The following is a 22918-nucleotide window of genomic DNA, read 5'->3' as shown; positions in this document are numbered from 1 at the left end:
GGTAATGTCTAAACATCTTTTCTCTGGACTTGTTGTTAATAGCCGAGTTTGTCATCAATATCCACGAAGAAGCAACAGATTATGCTACATTCAAGCAAAACATGCAGGAGATCGGCGAGTTTTCGGATTCGTTCGTTGGAAACATTGATCGCCTTATTAAGACTATGCATCCAAAATATAAAAAGGCCGCAGAACCCGTTAAAGTTGACAAGATTGCTGAGAAAGACGAAAAAACACATCGCTTCCCTGGGTTGGCGCTACCCAATAATACTGAATGGGTAAGTAATTATAGGTCTTTTTCTTTTCTTAATATGGCTATAATGTGTGTGATATATCATTTTATTTGGACAGTGGTCTTACACACGTCTCTTTATCGACTTCCTTGCTTCTTATAATTCTTGTTCTCTCAGATTGCAAAGTTGGATGAAGACGATGAGCGAACCAAAAAAGAAGGAGGAAAAGGAAAGGCTAGTGAAAGCAATGGGAACGCTACAGATAACTTCTTGTCGGAATTTGAGAGTATGATTGAAAGCGCAAAAAAAGAGTCCAGGAATAGGAGTAGGAGTCGAAGCCCCAAACGCAGAAGAGTTCGTTCAAGATCAAGGGATGGATATGGTCGCGACCGTAGTCGTAGTCGAAGCCGCAGTTATAGTCCTCCTAAGCGAGATCGAGAGCGATTTGACAGGGGTCGATCAGGACTGGATGATGCACCCATTCTTTACAAAATCTATACTGGTAGAGTAACCAACATAAAGCCTTTCGGCGCATTTGTTGCATTAGATGGTATTCGAGGCAAAGTCGAGGGTATGGTTCATATTGGTATGTTACAAGCTGGGCGAGTAAACGAAGTCGCAGATGTGGTCAAGAGAAACGACGTTGTCAAAGTCAAGGTCATGTCTGTAACTTCGACTAGAATATCCTTATCGATGAAGGATGTGGATCAAAAGACGGGAAAAGATCTATCACCTCATTTGCGTGTTAGATCAAAGGAAGAGATGGCTCAGGACGCTGCTCGCAACCCAGACCGCCCTTCCTCGACCTCAGTACCGATCATTGAAGATGCTGATTCGAGAGTCTCAAGACTTAAGCGGATGTCTTCGCCAGAGCGGTTTGAGCTCAAACAACTCATCGCTTCTGGGGCTGTAGATTCCAGAGATTATCCCGAACTCGATGAAGACTATGGTGCTGGTAATATGGAAGCAGAGGAAGACCTGGATATCGAGCTTGTAGAAGATGAACCTTTGTTTTTGAAGGGACAGGCACGCCATGCTCTAGACCTGAGTCCTATCAAGGTTGTTAAAGCGCCTGATGGGACCCTGAACCGTGCGGCCTTGTCAGGGGCAGCACTAGCAAAGGAACGAAAGGAAATGCGTCAGTCTGAGGCGAATGCAGAGTATGACTCAGTACCCAAGGACATCAACAAACCATGGCTTGACCCTATGCCAGAACCAGGAGAGCGTAATTTCGCACAAGATCTTCGAGGAAGTGCTGCCAGCAATAAAGCAGGACAGGTCCCAGAATGGAAGGCGAATACGTTCGGAAAAGCAACGACGTATGGCAGGATTACAGACTTGAGTATACAACAACAACGAGAGTCACTTCCAGTCTTCAAGTTCCGGAAGCAGTTCATAGAGGCCGTAAGGGAAAACCAAATCTTAGTTGTTGTCGGTGACACAGGGTCTGGTAAAACAACACAAATGACGCAGTATCTGGCAGAAGAAGGCTTTACAGCAAACGGGCGCATTGGATGTACGCAGCCTCGCCGCGTCGCCGCTATGTCTGTTGCCAAGCGTGTTGCCGAGGAGGTAGGATGCCGATTGGGCCAGGAGGTTGGATATACGATTCGTTTCGAGGATTGCACTAGTCCTGAGACTAAGATCAAATACATGACAGATGGAATGTTGATGAGAGAATGTCTTGTAGACCCTTACATGTCACAATACTCGATCATCATCTTGGATGAGGCCCACGAACGCACCGTCAGTACAGATGTCTTGTTCGGGCTCTTAAAACAGACAGTCCGGAAAAGAAAGGATTTAAAGATCATTGTCACATCTGCCACTCTTGATGCGGAGAAATTCTCGACATACTTTTATGATTGCCCTATTTTCACTATTCCTGGTCGTACCTATCCGGTCGAAATTCTTTATACCAAGGAGCCTGAATCAGACTATTTGGATGCTTCATTAATCACTATCATGCAGATCCATTTATCAGAGCCTGCTGGTGATATCCTCTTGTTCCTAACGGGTCAAGAAGAGATCGATACTGCGTGTGAAATTCTTTATGAGCGCATGAAGGCGTTGGGACCGATGGTACCAGAGCTGATTATCCTTCCTGTTTACAGTGCATTGCCCTCTGAAATGCAATCCAGGATTTTTGAGCCTACACCACCGGGAGCACGTAAAGTTGTTATCGCCACCAACGTTGCTGAAACCAGTATCACCATCGATGGTATCTACTATGTGGTAGATCCGGGATTTGTAAAACAGAATGCGTATGATGCCAAGCTCGGAATGGACTCTTTGATCGTTACACCTATCTCGCAGGCCCAAGCCCGCCAACGCTCTGGACGAGCAGGACGAACCGGACCTGGAAAATGCTACAGACTGTACACGGAAGCAGCCTATCGTAACGAGATGATGCCCAATCCGGTGCCTGAAATTCAACGTACCAACCTTGCCATGATTGTGCTGACACTAAAGGCTATGGGTATCAACGATTTGATCAACTTTGACTTCATGGACCCGCCTCCAGTACAGACCTTGTTGACAGCTTTGGAACAATTGTTTGCGCTGTCAGCATTGGATTCTGAGGGACTACTGACACGTCTCGGACGTAAGATGGCTGTCTTCCCTATGGAGCCTCCCTTGGCTAAAATGTTGATCTTGTCGGCGGACTTGCATTGTTCGGAAGAAATTTTAACGATCGTCTCAATGTTGAGTGTTCAAAGTGTCTTCCATCGGCCCAAGGACAAACAAGCGCTCGCAGATAGTAAGAAAGCCAAGTTCCATCAACCTGAAGGCGACCATTTGACATTGTTGACAGTATATAACGCATGGAAGGCTTCTAAATTTTCGAACCCATGGTGCTTTGAGAACTTTATTCAGGCAAGAAGCATGAAGCGCGCACAGGATGTCAGGAAACAACTTCTTGGATACATGGACAGATATAATCAGGACGTAGTTTCCTGTGGAAAGAATTACACTCAGGTCAGACGTGCTCTTTGTGGAGGATTTTTCCGCCATGCTGCCAAGAAGGACCCACAGGAAGGATATAAAACGCTTGTAGAGGGTACGCCTGTGTATATCCACCCAAGTAGCTCGCTTTTCAACAAAAATCCTGAATGGTAAGCTTTATCTATTATTATTAATCGAAAATAATAATAATAATAATAATAATAATAAGGACTGCGGGAAGAACTATATACTTCATGTATCATTTGTTAACCAATTGTTTTACAATCTATGGTTTATATCGCTAATGTGTCATTAGGGTGATCTATCACGAATTAGTCATGACAACCAAGGAGTATATGCGAGAGGTCACAGCAATTGAACCAAAGTGGCTAACAGAAGCAGCCCCAACGTTCTTCAAAGTTGCTGACGCAAACAAGATTTCTCGGCGTAAACGTCAAGAGAAGATTGAGCCGCTGTTCAATCGCTACGAGAAGCCAAACGAGTGGCGTCTCAGTCGTCTCAAAACAGGAAGCCGTGTCTCACAAACTTTTTAACTTCGTCTTTTTTATTTTATGTAATGTTCACTCATAAATGACACTAAATTGGTAATAAAATCTCTCCTCGTACACGTGACGAGTTGATCACTTACTAGCATAACCTCAAAGTCAGGGACAAACTTCAACTTCATTCTTTACCTCTTTTGCCGTTTCTCACCATGTCAAACGATCAGGCTGTGAAGGACATTATAGCGTATGTCAAGTTTTTCCAAGCTTAATTTCTCAATGACATGTTCAGCAACCACGATCATTCTAGCTCAACTTTTTTAACCTGTGGATTCACATTTAATTTCAATAGACCTTTGGAGAATGCCTCCATTGCTTCCGAGCAAAAAACTGAGCAAGTTGGTGAGTAGTGAGGAGGATTGAATTTCGATATGTTATGTCCCTTTTCTCACACCTCCCAAGCAATCCAGCATGATATGACTTTAGTGCCTTTTTTTTATTTCTTCTGACGCCTTTTGTTTCTAAAACAAATAATGATCAAAAAACAGTTGATCCCTGGAACGTTCAAGGAGCAATTGTGGATGGCAAGCAAATGGGAATCGACTATGATCGTCTAATCGAATCCTTCGGCACCCGTAAAATTGATGAAGCAATACTGCAGCGTTTGGAAACCTTAACAGGTCGCAAGCCCCATCCTATGCTCAGACGTGGTTTGTTCTTCTCGCATAGGTATTAAAAGAAGAAAAGAAAGAAAAAAAAGATATTGACTTTTTTTTATTCATGACTCGACAACAATGAAAAAAGGAGAGAAATTGTATCGACTTAACAGATGTGGACACATGGCTAACGCTTTGATTTTTTTTTTTTTTTTTTTTTTCCTCTGATTTGTGTAATCTGTAATCCTTTATACTTTATCTTATCGCAGAGAGCTAAACAAAATCTTAGATCGATATGAGCAGAAGCAGCCCTTTTACCTGTACACTGGACGTGGGCCTTCCTCGGACAGTATCCACTTGGGTCATATGATCCCCTTTATGTTTTGTCAATACTTGCAAGAGGTCTTTGACTGTCCTTTAGTTATTCAGTTGACTGGTAATGCTTTTCTTTTCTTTTTTTTCTTTTTTCTTTTTTTTTTTTTTTTTTTTTTTTTTTTTTTTTGACTTGTGCGTACTTTGCTTATAGGCAACATGATATTTTAAAACGAAAAGGCTCCAATCGCCAATTATTAATTTTTGGCCTTCTTTTCCATTTTCATTCAATGTTATGGATACAGATGATGAGAAATTCCTATTTAAGCCCAACCTCAAGCTGGAAGAGTGCATCAAATATTCGGAACAAAATGCCAAGGATATCATTGCTTGTGGTTTCAACCCAAAAAAGACTTTTATCTTTTCTAATCTCCTTTACGTTGGGTAAGTCTTCTATTATTATTTATTTTGGCGATCAGGGATATCAACAAAGAAGATACAACTAAAGCCCTTATATTGACTCGTTGTCTTTATGTCTATTTCTTATTGTTGATACCTTTTATTTCAAATAGCGGTAAATTTTATCACAATGTTGTTCGTATCTCTCGTTGCATCACCTACAGCATGTCCAAGTCAACGTTTGGATTCAATGATAGCGACAACATAGGCAAGTCTCATTTTGTCTCTATCCAGGCAGCACCTTCGTTCTCAAATTCTTTTCCCGAGATTTTCGGAGATCGTTCCGATATCCCCTGCTTGATTCCTTGTGCAATCGATCAGGATCCTTACTTCCGATTGACACGAGATGTCGCTCATAAGCTCAAGTATCCCAAACCTTCATTGATCCATGCAAAGTTTTTCCCTGCCTTGCAAGGTCCCGGTACAAAGATGAGTGCCTCTGTAGATAATTCTGCGATTTTCATGACTGATACGCCAGCTCAGATCAAGAATAAGATTAACCGCCATGCATACTCAGGCGGTGGAGCCACTCTAGAGTTGCACAAGGAGCATGGTGGCAATCCAGACGAGGACGTACCATTCCAATACCTCTCATTCTTCTTGGATGATGATGAGGAAGTGAATACAATTGAGAAAGCCTATCGTGCAGGAACTCTTTCATCTGGAGACCTCAAGAAGCGCTGTATTGAAGTCCTGCAGAAATTTGTTGGCGATTTTCAAGCTGTAAGTTTTTTCTTTCTTCTTAATATTCTTAATATTAGGCTTCAAAAAATTATGCGCTTGTGTTAACATATAGTTTTTATGTGCATATTTGATAATTTTAGCGCAAGGCTGCTGTCACTAACGAGATTTTGAAAGAGTTTATGACTCCCAAGGAGATGGGTATCACTTTTCCGACCAAGTAAACTATGAGTGTACAGATTTTAGTATTTCAGGACTAGTATGACATCTAGTACTAGTACTAGAGTTGAGTACTAAAGTTGGAAAAATTTATTGATTTTAGTACTCCTGCGTACTAATGTTGGAGAATTTAGTACTTCAGTGCGTGGCTGATTTTTTTGTCACTCTTTAGATGCATGTCACGGGAAAGATGTCTAGCAAACATACAAACCCCTTTCCACAATTGCAAAGTGTTCACAAAACCTACCTGTTGTCGAATTCTTCACACATAAACAAATTGTATATACAAACTAACTGAGGACGGTATTAACCGAACTATTTATACTTGCTATAATGATCAGAACCCAGAACCAAGTAAACGTCCGAACAGACCTATCCAAAAACGAGGGAGCTTGTCGCTCTCCTTCAAATATAAATGGTTTACTTAACAAAAATCTTATAATTGAGAAGGACCAACAAAAAAGAGCAACAAGCTGCAAATAATACAAAAAACCACTTTTCTCTCCTGGTCTAAAATTAGAAATTAAGTTTGCCGCACAAAACTAATGTAAAAAAATGGACTTACAAGACTTCGACAGCTAGATTATCGCAAATAGTAAAATAGGCTATTGCTGGATGTATATCGATTATAGAAAAAATGGATGAGGTATCGGGGGATATAAGGCTTTGGTACTTACAAAGCAAGGATTTTTTGGTCTTAATCCTTGAAGTATTTATGGAATTATTGCCGTTTAAAGGTTATAAAATGGTCGAAATGAGGTTCAATGTCAAGCCAAAGTGTCTGCCTTTCCCTCAAAAATACATCAAAGCGCTTTTCCACATAGTATATGATAGATACGTTACATAGCTTTGTATAGAGTCTTAGTTTTCCAAAATCCAAGCATTTTTCATAGACTTTACTTATAGCTGAAGAGAGAAATATATCATTTTTTAGGGATTTTTCGGTTTTATTCATTAAGGAACTTCGGATTCCTTTTATAAGAACACGTATGGTCCCTTAGTACATTATATTATGCACTACATATTCTTACTTTTTGGAAAGTTTGGTCAGTTTTGGAAATATTCTGATGGTTCTGCAATATTTTGTCTAAAAGCTAGACAATTTCCGTAGAAACCTTGACTTCAAGATGCCCTAGTTCTCAAACTTTTGAATATAAACATTTTCAATTTTTACCCAAAATACAATTTCCTGTTTTGAAAGATATATTTTCGGTTGCTTTATCGACTCTAGAAGTTTCAACACGTTTGGGGCCGAAATGAGGGACTTTACTATAGAGTATCTGGTTTTCTATGGATCCTGAGAACGCGAATATGCGTATATGGAGCACTCAGGCACTTTGGGAGATGAACCCCGTAAATGCATATTAGTATTATTTCCATCCCCGCCCCGAGCGCCCATTTTTTTTTGATAGCACATGGAAGTGATACTAGACATTCATAAACAAAGATGCAAGTGATACTAACACAAGAGTTGACATTCATAAATAAACATGCAAGTGATACTAACCTAAAACTTACCCGCACAAACCCCATGGAAAGTGATACTAAGATCTTCTTTCCATGATACTAAAATGTGGCTCGCACAAATCCAATGCAAAATGAGGTTGAATATTTTATGAGTGTACAGATTCTAGTATTTCAGGACTAGTATGACACTAGATGAAGAAGAGGGTCGACTAATAGGCGTTGTAAAATGGGTAGTAGAAGGCACATTTATGGCTCCTGCTATATATATAAAAAAAAATGGATGTTAATGGTCAGAAAAATAAATAAATAGTAAATGAAATAAGCATATGATCGCGTTATACCTGATGCCGCCGCTGCTGGTAGTTGGGCAATGACGTGAATCGTTTTTTTTGAGGAATAGCCTCGAATTTGTCCGAGACGAGGTCATCCGACTCTTCCAGTTTCTGTGGTAGCATGTTCTTCGTGTCATCGCTCGTTCGATTGTTGAGTCTAATTGTTCTTGCCGGGGAAGAAGGGGTAGCGATACGCCAGAGGATGAGGTCGCTTGCGTCTATGTCACTTAAAGTCTTTGACTTCTCCTTCTTGATGGCCTTTTGAGATCATCTACATCGTCATCTAGTGCAATTGTGACTTTAAACGCGGTTGAATCGCCGTCGAGAATGCAAAAAAGCTTAATTTCTTTGCTTGTCATCTGATGTAATTGTACGCTTATAAATTGATTTAGGTGTTATAGGCAGTGATCTGGTTATTAAATGTGGAGAGTGGAGGTACCAATGTTATTGTGATGAAGAAGAGCGAGTAGAGGAGAGAGAGAGAAGAGAGAGAAAAAAAAAAAAAAAAGGCCACAGGAATATGTTTATTTTTTTTGATTAACACGTACATCGCCTGTTACGTACGGGGCAAATTTACGTCATCATTTTGCTTTTGTCTTCACCTTTTCCATCCATCCCCTCACAGTATCTCTCTCTCTCTCTCTCTCTCTACAAAGAAAATGGCCAGTTAGGGTAAAGTAATTTGATGGTCTTCTAGTTCTTTCCAATTTGGCGTCGTACAGAGGGTAAATATACTGTGAGGCCCCGCTTCATTCACTCCAGCTGTGTACCGCTGGTCTCAGCCGAGCGGTTGAAGTGGCTGCAGCAGTGCCCATTAGTTTTTACAGGAATATTTATTATCACAATGCTTTATTACATGTACTTACTACTTTTTTACGATTAGCTACATCTTCAATTCCACAAGAACACCTGGAATGGCTCATGGAAAAATCTGAGGGCATCGAGCATGTCTCATTGGAAAACTTCGTTAATAAGTTCGAACTTAGTCATCAAGAGTCAACGACGGATGCATATCAAATACTCATATCCTATCATAATATCCGTAAAAACAGAAAACAAAGACTGCAAGAGGCCTTTGAAATTTTTCGCCAACATCACGAAGAAAGGTTTTGGGCCAAACTGGAAGTTACAGTTAACTCAGAGGTCGTAGCTAATCGGGCATTAGTCTCGGCACAAACTTTTGGTCAACGACAGTCGAAGACCATTCTTGACCAATATATATCATCATCAACAAACGACATTAAGACAAAGAGTGATTTATCAGGTATTATTATTATTATTATTATTATTATTATGTTATTATTATTATGTTATTACTATCATGTTATACATGTACTATTATGTTATTAAGTTTTTTCCTATACTTCAAATATTCTAGGTATTAATAGTAACAGCGAAAGGAAGCGCAAAACAGGTTAGTTAAATGTTTTTATCATCGTATTCTCAGTACAGCAATCAAACTAATAGTAAAAATGAACTAATATAGACAAGCTAGGAGATGATTTAGTGGCAAAGAGCGCTACAGATAGCTGTCTTGAACATTGTTCTCACAATCCTGTTATTTTCCTTTTGTAGATAATTCTGGGTCAACCACAGATCAAACGATGGGTCGTGCTCACAAGGAATCAAGAAGGGGTGAGTAACATAGTTAGCATTGTTAAGCAATCCATTGTTAGAGGTACAGATATATTAACAAGCCTTCAACGAAATTCGCCAACTTTTTATATTAGTATCCTTTGGTCGTAGTCTCACACTGGCAGATCGTAAGTAACTCTAAACTATTTTCTGATTGGATTATGTTTTTCTACTTTATGCTAATATCTGTGATTTTTATTATTTAGTTTCCACCAACAATAACTCAGCGATCAATGGTGATGAACGTTCGGAAAGATCTCTCCAGTCAACCTTTTCTCCTCGGTCCTCTTTAGCATCACACCTCATCTCCTCCGATTCCGGGGATCTAAGCTTCAGCACCCAAGAATCTACCCAATCATCATCTAGGATATTTTCGTGGGATTTTTTGGATGGTGGAGGGTGGATTGACTCAAAAGTCGACAGCCACTGGGTCCACAAGGGGATATCCATTAGTACCGACTTGATGAAGTTCAGGATACGGACTGTCCAGGACAATGGTGGGTTGACAGAGCCACACCAAAAGTTGTAAGTAAGACTGTTTTTGAAATCTCAGGGTGCTTAGGATAATTTCACTCAAGCTACCCAATTGAATACAACTAACAACCTTGTATCATTATAAACCTCTTTTAATTCTTTTTTGTAGAGCTGTAAACTTCATTTTCTTAGTTGGAGAGGAATATCAGACTGATGGTTTACAAGGGGAAGTCAAAGATAGCACTTGGGAGGCTATGTGTGATGCTATAAAAGATCCCATCCAACCACTTTCAGAGGACGTTTCTATGGAGGCCCTTAAATGGTTCCATAGGATGGCAAATAATAAGATGGAGTCATTTGAGCAGATGTTGGAAGCTTCCCTGCCTTCAGATCCTAATCTCAAGTCTGTTCTAAGAAACATTGCCAGTAATACCCAGTACTGGAGCACCCAAGCACGGAATGAAAACACATATTTGAAAGCGTTGCTTGGACCCCTCCTTGAAGCCTATTTTGGAAAAATAAAATATGCCAGAAGTGACTGGTAAGATTCTTGACTTTCATGCAGGTGACCGACAGTGTACAGGATTAAACTAATCGTGAACAATTCTTTAGGACTCCAACCCAAGATGACACAAGGGATGCAGAGACATCCACACTCATCCCAGATTATGGGACTGCTACGTCGATCGGAAAAGAGCAATATTATGCTCTGTTGCTGGAAGGAAAGATCGCAAGGAACAGTGGACAGCATCAGATGTGGGATGATCTCACAAAGTTGGGGAATGAGATGAAGCTTGCACTCAACTCAATCCTGAAGCTATCTCCTTCTGGGGAAGTTTGTGTTGTGGGGATCCTTGTACGAGGTATGCGTATCATTGTTTCTTGGTGTTTTTAAGTATCTTGTCTATTATTAATTCTCTCTGATTTATTTTTATTAATAGAACCATACATTGAGTTCTTTTCGATGCAAATTTGTGCAGAAGGTACATGTACATATATTATGCACAAATTTGCATCAGCCTTCATTCCCTCAGGGGCATCTAACCCATTCCCTCTTTTGCGTCTCATGGAGATTTGTGAGCATGCAAAGAAGAAGGTCGAGTGGTGTATCCACCAGATCCGCTTGGTCAAGTTCGAAGAAAGCTTGAATCCAAAGGTGGACCTGTCGTGGCTTCGACCCTCCTTTAACAAGCCTAAGCGCTATCAGGTCACCGACAGAGCATAGGGTCTTTTGCATGTTGTCCAGTGTCATTGTAGGTTGGTAATAGAGTGTAAGTCCTGTTCTAATATGAGATATTTTATTAAAGCATAGCAAAATTCAAAGGCATGCATTAAGCGGAGTGATTACCCTGGGTTCTTGAGTGTGATGAATACCGTGTAGACGTCATCAAGGAATATTGTATATAATAAAATATCTTTTTAATTAATACGAGCCGGAGACCGTGGCGAAGCCACGGTCGGCTCTTGCCTCGTTAGAAAATTTAATGCTTAGCCTCGTAAGACAACAAAAAGAAACATTGTCTACAGCAGCAAAAGGTTTATATTTTGACATAGGAATGAAGACAATAAACTCACGTAGGCCTTTGGCCTTTTACTACTGTAAAAATTATGTGTAAACTGCATGTTTTTTTTATTACAAAACTAAAATACAAAGCTAAAATACAGAACCAAAATACAGTAGATAAAACGCAATAAAGTAGAATACAAAATATACAAAATATACAAAATAAAATACAGACGAAACTACAATCAAGAGGGAGAATATCTGATAATCACAACATTTGATAGATTAACGACGGCGAAGAGGTAACGCAGTAAATGGCAATCAAAAGACAATGTGGCTATAAAGCATCATTGAAGACAATGTTCCGTGTGTATGTTCCTAGCCTATCTCTTACCTTGCCGTTCGCGATAAGTACCTTAAGATTATTTGGGTCTGTACACCGTGACAAAGCAACGTAGAGATGACCATGACTGAAAACATCTTGAGGAAGATAAACACCAATATGTTTGAGTGTCTGTCCCTGGGACTTGTTGATGGTCATGGCGAAGGCAGGCTTGACTGGAAATTGTCGTCTGCAGAACATGATCGGAGAAGAATGATCATCAAGTGTCGTAAGCGGTATGTGAGGAATGAAGACACACTCTCCTTGAAATTGTCCTTTCATAATGTCGACCTGGATCATTAATGCACGTACAATCATGCGAGTACCATTACATAGTCCACGCTTTGGGTTCAAATTGCGAAGAAGGATGACGGGCTGACCAACCTTTAGCTCCAGTTTAAACGGAGGCAAGCCTGGCGGGGAGAGGTTGTTCAGGTATTCCACAGGATAGTGAGCCGTAGCTGCTGCTTCGGGGTCTTGAAGGCTATCTTGACCAATATAACTGACTGACTGCTGGGTGCTACAGAGCATACTGGTGGCTAGTTGATTCAGTTTATCGACATCCTCATTAGGGGGACTTAAGATAGCGCGCTCAATGAGCATCTCAGGAAAGTGACAACAGAGACAGGGATAGTAGAGGGGCGGCAGGGACTGAAGATGTCAGCGACTTTTTTTTTTTTTTTTTTTTTTCAATCTTGAAGGACTTCTTGGTACACAATATTTCGCGTGTATTTACAAAGATCCCTTGAATCACCTTTGATAAGTACCTTCAAATGCTTGGGGTCTGTACAGCGAGAAAGAGCCACATAGAGCTGGCCATGACTAAAAACAGACCGTGGGAGGGAGGTATATGCCAACATTCTGAAGAGTTTGTCCCTGAGCCTTATTGATGGTCATGGCGAAGGCAGGTTTCAAAGGGAAATGGCGCCGCTGGAATATGACTGGAGACGATCTATCATCAGTTGCATTGATATTGATTCGAGGGATGTAATGGATCGCTCCTTTGAATATTCCCGTCATTACTTCAGCTTCGATGACTTTGTTTCCAAGTTTATGCACAATGAGACGCGTACCGTTACAGAGACCTTCCTTTGGGCTCAGGTTCCTTATGCGAATGATGGGCTGACCGATCTTTAATTGCAGTATACTGGGAGGCATTCCGGGAGGATTTAAAGAATTAAGAAATTCCACAGTGTATGTTGCTGCTGCTACTGGGTCGTCAATATCAGGGATGGAATCTTGCCCATGATAGACCTTTGGAATGGTATGACTTGAAAATATCTCTGTTGCCCAAGCATTTCGCAGAGCGTAGGCCATGTATATATGTGTTTCTCTACATTATTATTTTAGAAAACTAACACGATATGCAATGGTCCTCTTGACTTGATTATAGTCATGTTTCTTAGCACTCATGGCACAAGTTAGATTTGTCTGTAAGGGAAGAGGAGCTAAAGTGGAGAAGGAAGGTTTCTTATAGAAAAAAAGCGCGTTCCATATGAAATATCAAACATTTCACAGGAGCATTGTCATTGTCATTGCACAGACCATGTTTCTCTATGAAAATTAATTTGTTAAAAAATAAATCTCTTTGTTTTCTAACAGTCATGTTTCTGTCATATATTTTTATCATGCCACATGAATGTATCGACACTTGAAGGAATTCATGTTTGAGGTTAAAGCATATGATATGATCAAGGCTTATAGGTAGTGTTTGAAGGAGCTCAATTGTTGTTTTATTATTATTACTATTATTATTATTATTATTATTATATAAAATAAAATTCTTATTATTATTTTTATGCATCAATGGTTCAATGGCTGATGGTAGAAGCAGGCCATGATTGAAGGCTGATTATTTTTTTTTTCAATGCATCATGATTGAGATGATTGAGATGATTGAGATGATTGAGATCTGGTTGGTTATTATTTGTAATGTAAAGCCCAAAGTTGCGCTCTCATGATGATCGCTCATAATCATGATTGAGGTCACATGATGATTGGGTCACATGATTGAGGTCCGATGATTGAAGTATGTATGCTCATTTCCTGAAGGGCACATGAAAATGGAATGATATGAAATGAAAATGGAATGACATGAAATGAAAATGGAATGACATGAAATGAAAATGGAATGACATGAAATGAAATGAAATGAAATGGAATGGAATGGAATGGAATGGAATGGAATGGAATTTATTTTAGATTTATGGACGGACGTATCATAGAGCAAGAATTATGAAACTATGAAATGAAATATATCATATAATAGAGCAAGATCTATGAAATATATCATATAATAGAGCAAAGATCTATGAAACGAGTTATTACGATAAGGGAGAAACCATTTCGACTTTAGTATAAAGATACTCATACTGCGTCTAGTATCACTTCATCAGAAAAAAGAGCGCTCGGGACGAGGGTGAAATTGATATTAATATGCATTCATGGGATCCATCCCTGCAATGCTCTCAGAGTGCCTGAGTACTCTATATACGTACATCCGCGTTCTCAGGAATCATAGAGACCAGATGGTCTATACGACAGGTTTTGTGAAGAGGGATGGTGAGTTTGGATACTTTGCAGCTGTGGAAGCGGGATTGTTTTTGTTATTTTGGTACGCAGTACGAGTATGTCATACTAAATTTTCGTTATTTTGGTACGAAGTACTAGTATGCCATACTAGACACCTGATACTAAAATCAATACGATCGTAAACTATTAAAAGATTGACAGAGAAAAACAAATACGCAAGCTATTTTTTTTTTTTTTTTTTTTTTTTTTGTCTATCCATTTGTAGACGTGTAGACTAAGAGTAACAGAAGAACAGATAAACAAATAAACGTTTTAAGCATGCCCTATGATAATTTTTTTTTGTTTTTTTTTTAAAAAAAAAAAAAAAAAAGTAAAAATATTCGGTCTACTACACATCAATAGCCTTCTATTTTATTACTTCTATCCCATGCTTCCTTTTTTTTTATTTTTTTCATCCAATGGTTCTACAGACAATTTTCAACTTCCTGTTTTCGTTTCTTTACTTCTGCAACTCGCCAGCAGCAAATAGCTTTCCTAACGTTGGTCCAGCGAATTGGTTGATCTGTTTGCAGTAAGTGTCGATCTGTCCCGAAATCAGGAGATGATCCAAGCGGCTAGGCTCAGCTGGGAGCTTGAACATCGCATCCACATCCTCATTAGGAAGAGGAGCCTGACCAGCCTGAGCGCGACGTACGTTTTCAGTTTTCTTTTTTTTTTTTTTTTTTGTTAAAGTTGAAAATAGGTCATATCAAAATAAAAAGAAAGGATATTGTCAGAAGCAATAGAATAAAATTAAAAAGAATATAAATATGATAGATGTGAAAGTAATGCAATAAAAAAAAAATACATACTCTGTTGGCGAGATAAGCAGCCTTCTTCTTGTTCTCACGCTCAACACTGCGTTGCCAGTAAGCATAATTGCCCTGTTCCTGTTGATGATCTTCAATCGTATCCATCAAGTTTTCCAAGTTCTTGGCCACATAAGGATCCAAACTCAAGTCGAGCATATCGAAGCTAGGTGTCAGTACTGACTTGTTCTTCTTCTTGGTGGCGTTGGTTAGGGTGCTATTTTTGTAAGTGGTCAAGTGTGATGTTGAGATCTCTGCAGTCTCATTCGGAGTCTCAAGTTCAAAGAGGAGAGCGTTCAAGAGAGCGGTGTTGCGGATTGTAATAGGAAGTTCCTCAAAGATGTTGGAGAACGTCAACTTGGCCTTTGCAAGAGCTTCAGTGGTGAATTTCTTTTCCTTGTAAAGCTTCATGAACGAGGGAGTCAGACGAAGTGCACGAAGGTTAAGGTTACCCATGGATGAGCGAGCAACATCTATGGCATATTAATAACGATAACAGTAATAAAGGTATGATGAAAATCAGATATAAAAAAAAAAGCTATGCCTCTGAATTGCTACACTGTCGTGCCGGCGTTTTTCGTTTGTCGCTTTGTTGCTTTATCGTTTGTTGCTTGTCACTTGTTGTTTTTTTTTTTTTCTTTTTTTTTTTTGCCTACCGTGAATAATAAGGACAGACTTGTTCAAAGCCTGTTGGAACTCAAACTGATGCTCGATCAAGGATTGGTTCATAAAGTTACCCAGATGAGCCGATTGGTACCAACCAACCGAATTATCATCAACATTGACCTCACGGAGACAGCGCATCATCTGCAACTGATATTGAGATCCTTCATAAAAAAATAAAAAAAAGGGGGAAGGTCAGTCGTTCAGCTTTGCTCTCTCGCAACTAATATACATCTAATCGACTTGATCGATGCCGTTGCCCCCATTATTTTCATACCCTCAAAATCCTCGGACTCTTGGTTCTTAGGCATGGGGAACGAGTGAGTGACCTCGAGGACGCCATTGACATCCAAACCCATCAGCTGACCAGTGACAGTTGAAGGGGCAAACTCACGACAGTGCTTGACAATCTTGAGAACGACCTGAGGTTGATATGAAGTTGTATACACATTATCCGCGTAGAATAAAGCGCGTTATTGATTAGCTAAGGTTTTGTCGACAAACACAAAGTGAACAAGATCCAGCGCAAGTCCTAGCACGGATTAAATTTGCAACTCCTGATGTGGACGTGTCACTTTTTTTTCAGATCCGATCGCTAACGATTTAAAGGTGTCATCTGTCGTCACTCCCTCTGCGTTGAACTATCAAGGTTGAGATTGACGTTCGAATCCAGTAACAAAGTGGGCGAAGTATTGATTACATGCGATCGTATGACATGTCCTGTCCAGTATCGACTTTTTCTTTTTTTATTTTTTATTTTTTTTTTTTTTTTTGTTGTGATTATTATAACTGTAGAGGTCATCAAGAATCGCTCATGAAAAGCTGCTCCAGTGTAAATAATCGATTTTTTTTTTTTATTTTTTTTATTTATTTCTTTTTACCATAGCATCGAGTTGGACGCTTTGGATAGGGACGGTGCCCTCAATATCCAGGGCAGCAGACAACTCCTTGTTGGTAGGCATGGTCGATGGATGCGTGTGGAGGATGGAGAAGAGAAAGGGGTTATGAAAAAAAAAAAAAAAAAAAAAAAATCAGGACATGCAATTTGAGTTGCCCTATTAATCATCTCTCCTCTGTCTGTGCATAATGTGAAAAAATAATAACAATTGGAACGCCACGCTTTCTATATAGTCACGTTATGCATATAAAGAGGATGAACCCTTATGCAGTCACATTTGTTTGTTTTCTTAAAAAAAAAAAAAAAGTATAGACAAAGAAAGCTTCAACAAAAAAGAGACAAAGAGAACAGGTCCAAGTTAGTTTTTACACCCATCTCCTCTCCTCGCCCTCTTCCATCCTCACTTTTTTTTTTTTTCTTTCGTCTTTTCATTTTATATAATACTGATCATGGATGTCTCTGGAGTACTTGAAGCTCACAAGCAAAAGTTTAAGTCAGTGACAGTAGAAGGAAAGATCATTCCTGTCGAATATGATCTCGGTCTTCTTGCTGCATATGACCAAAACCCTGTTGATGAAGGAGAGCTCAAGTAAAGCAAAAAAAAAAAAAAAAAAAAAAAAAAATAGACGACAAAGTGGAACGTTTCGTTACTTCGCTATTGAGGATTAACTACATAATGAACTATAGAAATAACCATATCCTTTTTCACGTCTCAAAATCACCAATATTCATACATTCATAGTAAGAACAAGGATGAATATCTTCAATCCCTCTCCCGCGACAACGCTCAACTTCTTTTCAATGAGATCTTTCAACTTCCAACAATATCCGATGACAATGGCGTGATGGCAATGCTTCCAACGCCTACAACTCTCTTACCCCGTGAAAAACCCTTGCCCAAACCCAAACCCGAGACCCGTTGGGAGAAGTTTGCTAAAGCTAAAGGAATTGTCAAGCGCAAGAAAGAAAGAATGGTCTTTGATGAAACTTCAGGAGAATATAAGCCTCGATGGGGATATAAAGCCATCAATGATGACGGAACCAAGGATTGGCTTATTGAGGTCCCTGCAGGAGCCAACCCAATGGATGATCAATACGAAGCTAGGAGAGAAGCCAAAAAGGAGCGGATTGATCGGAATGAGAAGCGTCACCAACGTAATATGGAGGAGGCTGCTGTGGCTTCGAAACTGGATCGAAAAACTGTCAACAAGGGTGAGCGTCCCAACATGGACAATGCTCGCGCCATGAAACGTAAAGAGTTGGAGAGCCAGATCTTGATCACTAAAAATTCAACTGCCAGTGTTGGAAAGTTTGACAAGGCCATCGAAGGTGACTTGAAACCCAGAGGTATCAAACGTCAGTTTGCTCCTACGATCACGGATCTATCAAAGGAGAAGGCTGGAAATATGAACATTCTTGATAAGATCGTCGGTAAAAATGGCGAAGATTTGGTGAATGTTCGCAAAGTAAGCTCTTTTTTTTAATATTATAAGGTTGGCATCTTTAGTGATATGATTTCTAACTTCTGGCATGTTCTCATTTTTCTTTGTCTTAACTCAAATTTCCCAGGCAATCAAGGCAACAAAGCGTCAGTAGAAATCAGGAACCCAACTCACCATTTCATATCATTTATTTTCATTGTAATAAATATATATCACATTGCATTGCTACCATACAATTCCCGATGATCCTTTTCTGTAACCGGACAAAAAAAAATTAAATGCAAGTAACGAAGCTTTCTTTATTTCATGATGATGCAGAAAGGTCACAGGAGATGTCAATCAAAGATCAAGCACTTTTTTTTTTTTGCCTTTTTTCAGATCATGGATGATCCTGCAATTAATGCGCCTCCCAACACTACAGAAAGGCTTACAAAGGCAACATAACGCCAGTTCTGTGATTGACTTGAATCACCAACTTCGAACGTATGATCTTCTACTCTTTCTCTTGCATGTGGTTGTTTAGAACCTTGCTGTTGGTGTAAGGTCTCGGTATTATTGTTATCTGTATGATCTGGTTGTATTTGTAGAACGCTTGGCCCCTCGACTTCAGTGCCTATTTCTACTTGCTGTGTAGATACTGAGTCACCTTCCGTCGCTAGAGTTGACGATGAATGATCCTTAGGTTCTGTCAACTCAATATTTTGTACATTGCCAAAAAAGTCGGTAAGCAGTGCCTATCATATTTTGTTTGAGATCACATTTTAGCATGTATGATTTCCTCCTAGAAAAAAGAAAAAAAAAAAAAAAAAAAAAAAAATACCTGATCTAGTGGCCGGTGAAAGAGGTCGGAACGCACGCCAGGGTTCGAATAAAGCAGTTTAGGATTATAAGTATCAAACTAAGCAAGGAAAAAAAAAAAGTGTAATTAAGAGATTAATATCTCAACTTGTTAGTCTTCAATGCCTTCCTTTCATCTACCTATTACATACTAGATCTTTAAGTGTCGCCTTCGACTGCATATCGATTTTTTCAAGGACTTCCAGGACGTAATAGGTGAATCTATCAACAACTGCTACTCCAATATCTGGGTCATCGTGATGCTAAAAGATAAGAAGATGGGATCAAGTCAGCTTTTTTGAAATACCCATCCTTGTCAAAGGGGGTTTTTTTTTCCGGGAAAGTCTTTATTTTTTTTTTTTACCGAGTAAGAACTTTGGCTGAGCTCACTACTACCGGTGGCCAAAATGTTGGGAGAGTGAATCTTGGTATACATAGTATTCGCCTGGCAGGTATCGATCATAAACAAAATCTCGTTGTAGCGCTTCTTCTCGTACATCTGTTGAAAAGCATCGCCTAGATCATAAGAGCTGATTTCCTCCGCATCTTGGAACTTCAAAAAATCTTCTCCTCCATGACCGGTCATGTAGACCAAGATATTGGATTGATCATCCGTCAAAAGACGTTTTGATCGTGGAGTTTCTTTTGCAACACGACCTATTCATAATAGATGCACATTAAATATAAAAAGAGGACAGCGAATTAATGACATGAAAGCTGTTTTTCTTTTTAACTCCTAAAAAAAAAAAAAAGCTACCTGTTAATAAACGAATGAAGTTCTCGACAGTGACTTCATAACCTCGATAGTCAACTTCAACATTTTCGCCATATAAATCCAAGTATCGACCTCGATTGTTGTAGACAGTAGCGGGGAAAATGTTGCGAGAGTTGCAGGCGACATCATCTGCAAGCATCATGATAATATTTGAGTCTGGGATCCCCAGTCGTTTCACTGTCCTGTACATGGCAAGTGTGTTGGCAATGTGGCGGTAATTGAACCAAAAGCGAGAAGTACAGACCTAAGAAAGATTAAAAGTCTTAGAATTATATTGGAAAGGATCGTGGACATACTAGTTTTTTTCTTTTTTTTTTTTTTCTTCAATATGAGCTAAATATTGAAGTAAGGCTGCGCATTTCTTTCTTCATACCAAAACTGCCCAGTTATTGGTGTGTCCACTCCTGGTTTTGTTGAAGAAACCTTCTACATTTTCCGTGCTGGTGTCAGTGGTGACTGATGCTGCCAATACTGAGGTGATGAATGCACCTATAACGGTTGTGATTGTGAGATGCTTGAGTATCGCCCTGGGTCGCATTTTTTAAAAAAATGAAAAGGTGTCAAAGATGAGATGTGCACATCTCCCTGTACTTCATTTGCCCAAAATGTGGCTTTGTTTCTACTTCAACCAAAGTGTGGCAAAGCAAAGAATGCTCTTTCTACTCTGTAGGATCAGCATTGAGACCAGCAGCGGCATCAACGCCAACCATCAACATCATGAACAGGGGAATAGGATTAGTCTCGTATGGCGGTGATTCAGACTCGGAGAGCTCGGACGAGGACACCCTCATGACCCCATCGTCATCATCAACAGCAATTACTACTACTACTGCTACTACTACGGCTGGTACGACTACTTTTTTCTCTACATTAACGCGATGAAATGTTAGGCAAGTTTTTAAACCCGATAGTTTCTTTACTCATTTATCACTCGGCCAATAGCATCAAGCAATAATTCACAAAAAGGTCAAGAAACAGCAGAATCCTCAGATAAGGTGTGTATCTTGGCGGATGTATTTTCCGATCTAGGAAAAAAAAAAAAAAAAAAAAAAAAAAAAAAGGCGGCCAGTGATCTTTCGTGGGTTTGCGGTACATCTAAACTAAAGACTTGTCGGACACTTTTTTTTTATCAATTCATTTCATTTTTACCTTCTCTCATAATTATGGGGCCATTTATTTACTTTAGAACTCTGGTAAAGATAATTTACAGAAAATTAAGATCATGAATTAGCACATAGTTATGAAAGACTGATCAATGGATGTTTACCAAAGGAAAAGAAAAAAGAAAAAAATACATACTTACCATATTTCCTTATTTTGTCTCTCTGTCTGCTTTAGAACGGCCGACACTGCAAGACACTATATCAGCACGATCTCTCGTTGGATCGCGATCTTCTGGAAGTGAATCCTTAAACAAAATTGCCTCTACCAATCTTTTACGTCAAGGACTAGTTTCATTATCTTCGGAAAGCAAGCAAGGCGACGATGTATCGGCGGCGACTACAGAAGAATCTGGAGCTACATTACCTCATTCATCATTCATTAAGTCACAATCAGGGACGCCGCTTCCAGCAGACCACAGTGCAGCTGCAGATGTCTTGAATACACCGACAAATGGAATGAGTCCACAGATGTCTCAGATGGAGCGGATTCCTATCACTGGCGAAGCGCATGGTACAGAACAAAGCAAATATTCAGGTGATAATGGCGAGGATGTAGATATGGATGATCAGCAAGATATCCGCCTGGACCGAGCTGCGTTAATGAGGTCGTTGCTTCGACCAAAGCCAATCCCAGGTATTGAAAACTATGGTATTCCTCCTGAACCTGAAGGTGAAGTCAATCCAGATGTTCAGGTAAAAAAAAAAAAAAAAAAAAAAAAAAGATTTATAATGCTAAATGAAGTACCTTTACGTTATCAGCTAATTTCTTTTATATATATATATATATATATAGAGTAAAATAGAACAATATCAACATGTTAAAATGACTCGTGGGATCACCTTTAACCATTCACTGATGAAAAACAAAAACTTTCGGAACCCACATATCTATGCGACATTGGTTGATGTGGTGGCTCTGAACGAGGTTGGATCCAATTTTGACAAGGATATGGAGTTCTTTGGCTTCGAAAGTTATCCACCCGAATCATATGCCACTGGAATTGGTAAGTAAAATATCACTTATAGGTGGATTTTTTTTTTTTTTTCCCAGTTCCAAAATTTGGTCCGTTCATGGATCTTTTTTTTTTTTTTTTTTTTTTTTTGTAAAACCAATTATACTTTTGAGATTACTTTTGATTAGAGTCCTGACACTGGTGCTGGCGCTGGTGCTGGTGAAAATGTACCATCGCTCTTTGACTCGAGGAGAAACACTGGGCATCACATGGACTGCTTTATGTTTCTGCTGTGCAAAAAACTATTTTTATTTTTGTGTGTGACAAAAAAAAAGTTCCTGAAGTGCAATTGAGAGCAATGTCAGTGTTGAGAAGGGAGTCTGTCTTGTTTATGCTAAGGTTTATTTGATGTTTAAGATTGTTTTGACCGCGCATGCGCAACGCGTTTTTCCACATGGGGGTCGGGCATAAGGAGAAAACTTTAGGAAGATTTGGTAGGACACAGTGTGTATTGTTGTTAAAAGAGAGGCAGATGGGATGGCTCCCCTTTTTATTCAAGGACAAAAATAGAAAGACGATCCTTATTCTAATTATTATTATTATTATTATTATTATTTATTTTTTAATGTAACATGATAGCTGAAACACAGAAGACAGCGATGGATAAGCTGGCTCAGCAACAGGCTGCAGGGATGCGATCGCATCTTCAATTTGTATCTGGAGGAGGAGGCGGAGAAGGAGGCGGGACCAGTAGTGCAGTGGGGGGAATGATCAGGTCACAATCCAATAATGCGAACGCCCCGATATCCACAGCATCTGCTATGGCATCTGCTGCTGCTGCTGCTGCTGCATTAGCAGCGGGAATGCAGCAACGAGCACGGAAGAGCAAATGGGATGTTGCTCAGTCCAGTGGGGCGGACGATTCGAATAGTAAACGACCCCGTCATTAAAATAAACAAAAGTAACAGTACTAATAATTACAATAAAAATGTAGTAGAGTTGGG

General features: G+C 39.6%; 8 protein-coding genes across 8 annotated transcripts; 5 read left to right on the top strand and 3 right to left on the bottom strand.

Moving 5' to 3' along the window:
- The first annotated feature begins 1661 nt into the window (after nucleotides 1-1661).
- On the top strand, nucleotides 1662-3852 carry BCR41DRAFT_201122 (P-loop containing nucleoside triphosphate hydrolase protein). The gene is made up of 3 exons (XM_022019884.1): nucleotides 1662-1805; nucleotides 1894-3349; nucleotides 3496-3852. The coding sequence occupies exons 1-3, from the start codon at nucleotides 1748-1750 to the stop codon at nucleotides 3731-3733; spliced, it is 1752 nt and encodes a 583-aa protein (XP_021876442.1). The 5' UTR covers nucleotides 1662-1747; the 3' UTR covers nucleotides 3734-3852.
- A 42-nt stretch (nucleotides 3853-3894) lies between these two features.
- BCR41DRAFT_375035 (hypothetical protein) lies at nucleotides 3895-6014 on the top strand (the record flags this gene model as incomplete). The annotated part of the gene is made up of 7 exons (XM_022026912.1): nucleotides 3895-3929; nucleotides 4035-4084; nucleotides 4231-4411; nucleotides 4608-4774; nucleotides 4956-5094; nucleotides 5223-5832; nucleotides 5934-6014. The coding sequence occupies 7 exons, from the start codon at nucleotides 3895-3897 to the stop codon at nucleotides 6012-6014; spliced, it is 1263 nt and encodes a 420-aa protein (XP_021876441.1).
- A 987-nt stretch (nucleotides 6015-7001) lies between these two features.
- BCR41DRAFT_363064 (hypothetical protein) lies at nucleotides 7002-8285 on the bottom strand. The gene is made up of 2 exons (XM_022025831.1): nucleotides 7818-8285; nucleotides 7002-7734 (listed from the first exon to the last, which is right to left on the bottom strand). Exon 2 carries the CDS (start codon nucleotides 7540-7542, stop codon nucleotides 7279-7281), a length of 264 nt encoding a protein of 87 aa, XP_021876440.1. The 5' UTR covers nucleotides 7543-7734; nucleotides 7818-8285; the 3' UTR covers nucleotides 7002-7278.
- Nucleotides 8286-8456: 171 nt separating this feature from the next.
- On the top strand, nucleotides 8457-11309 carry BCR41DRAFT_363062 (hypothetical protein). The gene is made up of 8 exons (XM_022025830.1): nucleotides 8457-8480; nucleotides 8692-9072; nucleotides 9187-9222; nucleotides 9384-9443; nucleotides 9539-9571; nucleotides 9650-9968; nucleotides 10087-10458; nucleotides 10530-11309. Exons 2-8 carry the CDS (start codon nucleotides 8730-8732, stop codon nucleotides 10810-10812), a joined length of 1446 nt encoding a protein of 481 aa, XP_021876439.1. The 5' UTR covers nucleotides 8457-8480; nucleotides 8692-8729; the 3' UTR covers nucleotides 10813-11309.
- Nucleotides 11310-14720: 3411 nt separating this feature from the next.
- On the bottom strand, nucleotides 14721-16861 carry BCR41DRAFT_363058 (hypothetical protein). Its single transcript, XM_022025829.1, has 5 exons — nucleotides 16728-16861; nucleotides 16124-16268; nucleotides 15840-16010; nucleotides 15187-15656; nucleotides 14721-15041 (listed from the first exon to the last, which is right to left on the bottom strand). Exons 1-5 carry the CDS (start codon nucleotides 16806-16808, stop codon nucleotides 14835-14837), a joined length of 1074 nt encoding a protein of 357 aa, XP_021876438.1. The 5' UTR covers nucleotides 16809-16861; the 3' UTR covers nucleotides 14721-14834.
- A 282-nt stretch (nucleotides 16862-17143) lies between these two features.
- BCR41DRAFT_363056 (ribosome biogenesis regulatory protein-domain-containing protein) lies at nucleotides 17144-18416 on the top strand. The gene is made up of 3 exons (XM_022025828.1): nucleotides 17144-17333; nucleotides 17487-18210; nucleotides 18314-18416. Exons 1-3 carry the CDS (start codon nucleotides 17194-17196, stop codon nucleotides 18338-18340), a joined length of 891 nt encoding a protein of 296 aa, XP_021876437.1. The 5' UTR covers nucleotides 17144-17193; the 3' UTR covers nucleotides 18341-18416.
- Nucleotides 18417-18467: 51 nt separating this feature from the next.
- Nucleotides 18468-20645, bottom strand: BCR41DRAFT_342246 (peptidase C13 family-domain-containing protein). Its single transcript, XM_022022277.1, has 6 exons — nucleotides 20172-20645; nucleotides 19781-20042; nucleotides 19388-19680; nucleotides 19176-19286; nucleotides 19007-19084; nucleotides 18468-18920 (listed from the first exon to the last, which is right to left on the bottom strand). The coding sequence occupies exons 1-6, from the start codon at nucleotides 20334-20336 to the stop codon at nucleotides 18561-18563; spliced, it is 1269 nt and encodes a 422-aa protein (XP_021876436.1). The 5' UTR covers nucleotides 20337-20645; the 3' UTR covers nucleotides 18468-18560.
- BCR41DRAFT_363053 (HCNGP-like protein-domain-containing protein) lies at nucleotides 20460-22918 on the top strand. The gene is made up of 6 exons (XM_022025827.1): nucleotides 20460-20645; nucleotides 20741-20793; nucleotides 20985-20991; nucleotides 21137-21654; nucleotides 21755-21965; nucleotides 22554-22918. The coding sequence occupies exons 1-6, from the start codon at nucleotides 20516-20518 to the stop codon at nucleotides 22862-22864; spliced, it is 1230 nt and encodes a 409-aa protein (XP_021876435.1). The 5' UTR covers nucleotides 20460-20515; the 3' UTR covers nucleotides 22865-22918.

The sequence above is a fragment of the Lobosporangium transversale genome, assembly GCF_002105155.1.
Source record: "Lobosporangium transversale strain NRRL 3116 chromosome Unknown BCR41scaffold_59, whole genome shotgun sequence".
Classification (NCBI taxonomy): Eukaryota; Fungi; Mortierellomycota; class Mortierellomycetes; order Mortierellales; family Mortierellaceae; genus Lobosporangium; species Lobosporangium transversale.
This window is presented reverse-complemented; position numbering and strand designations above follow the sequence as displayed.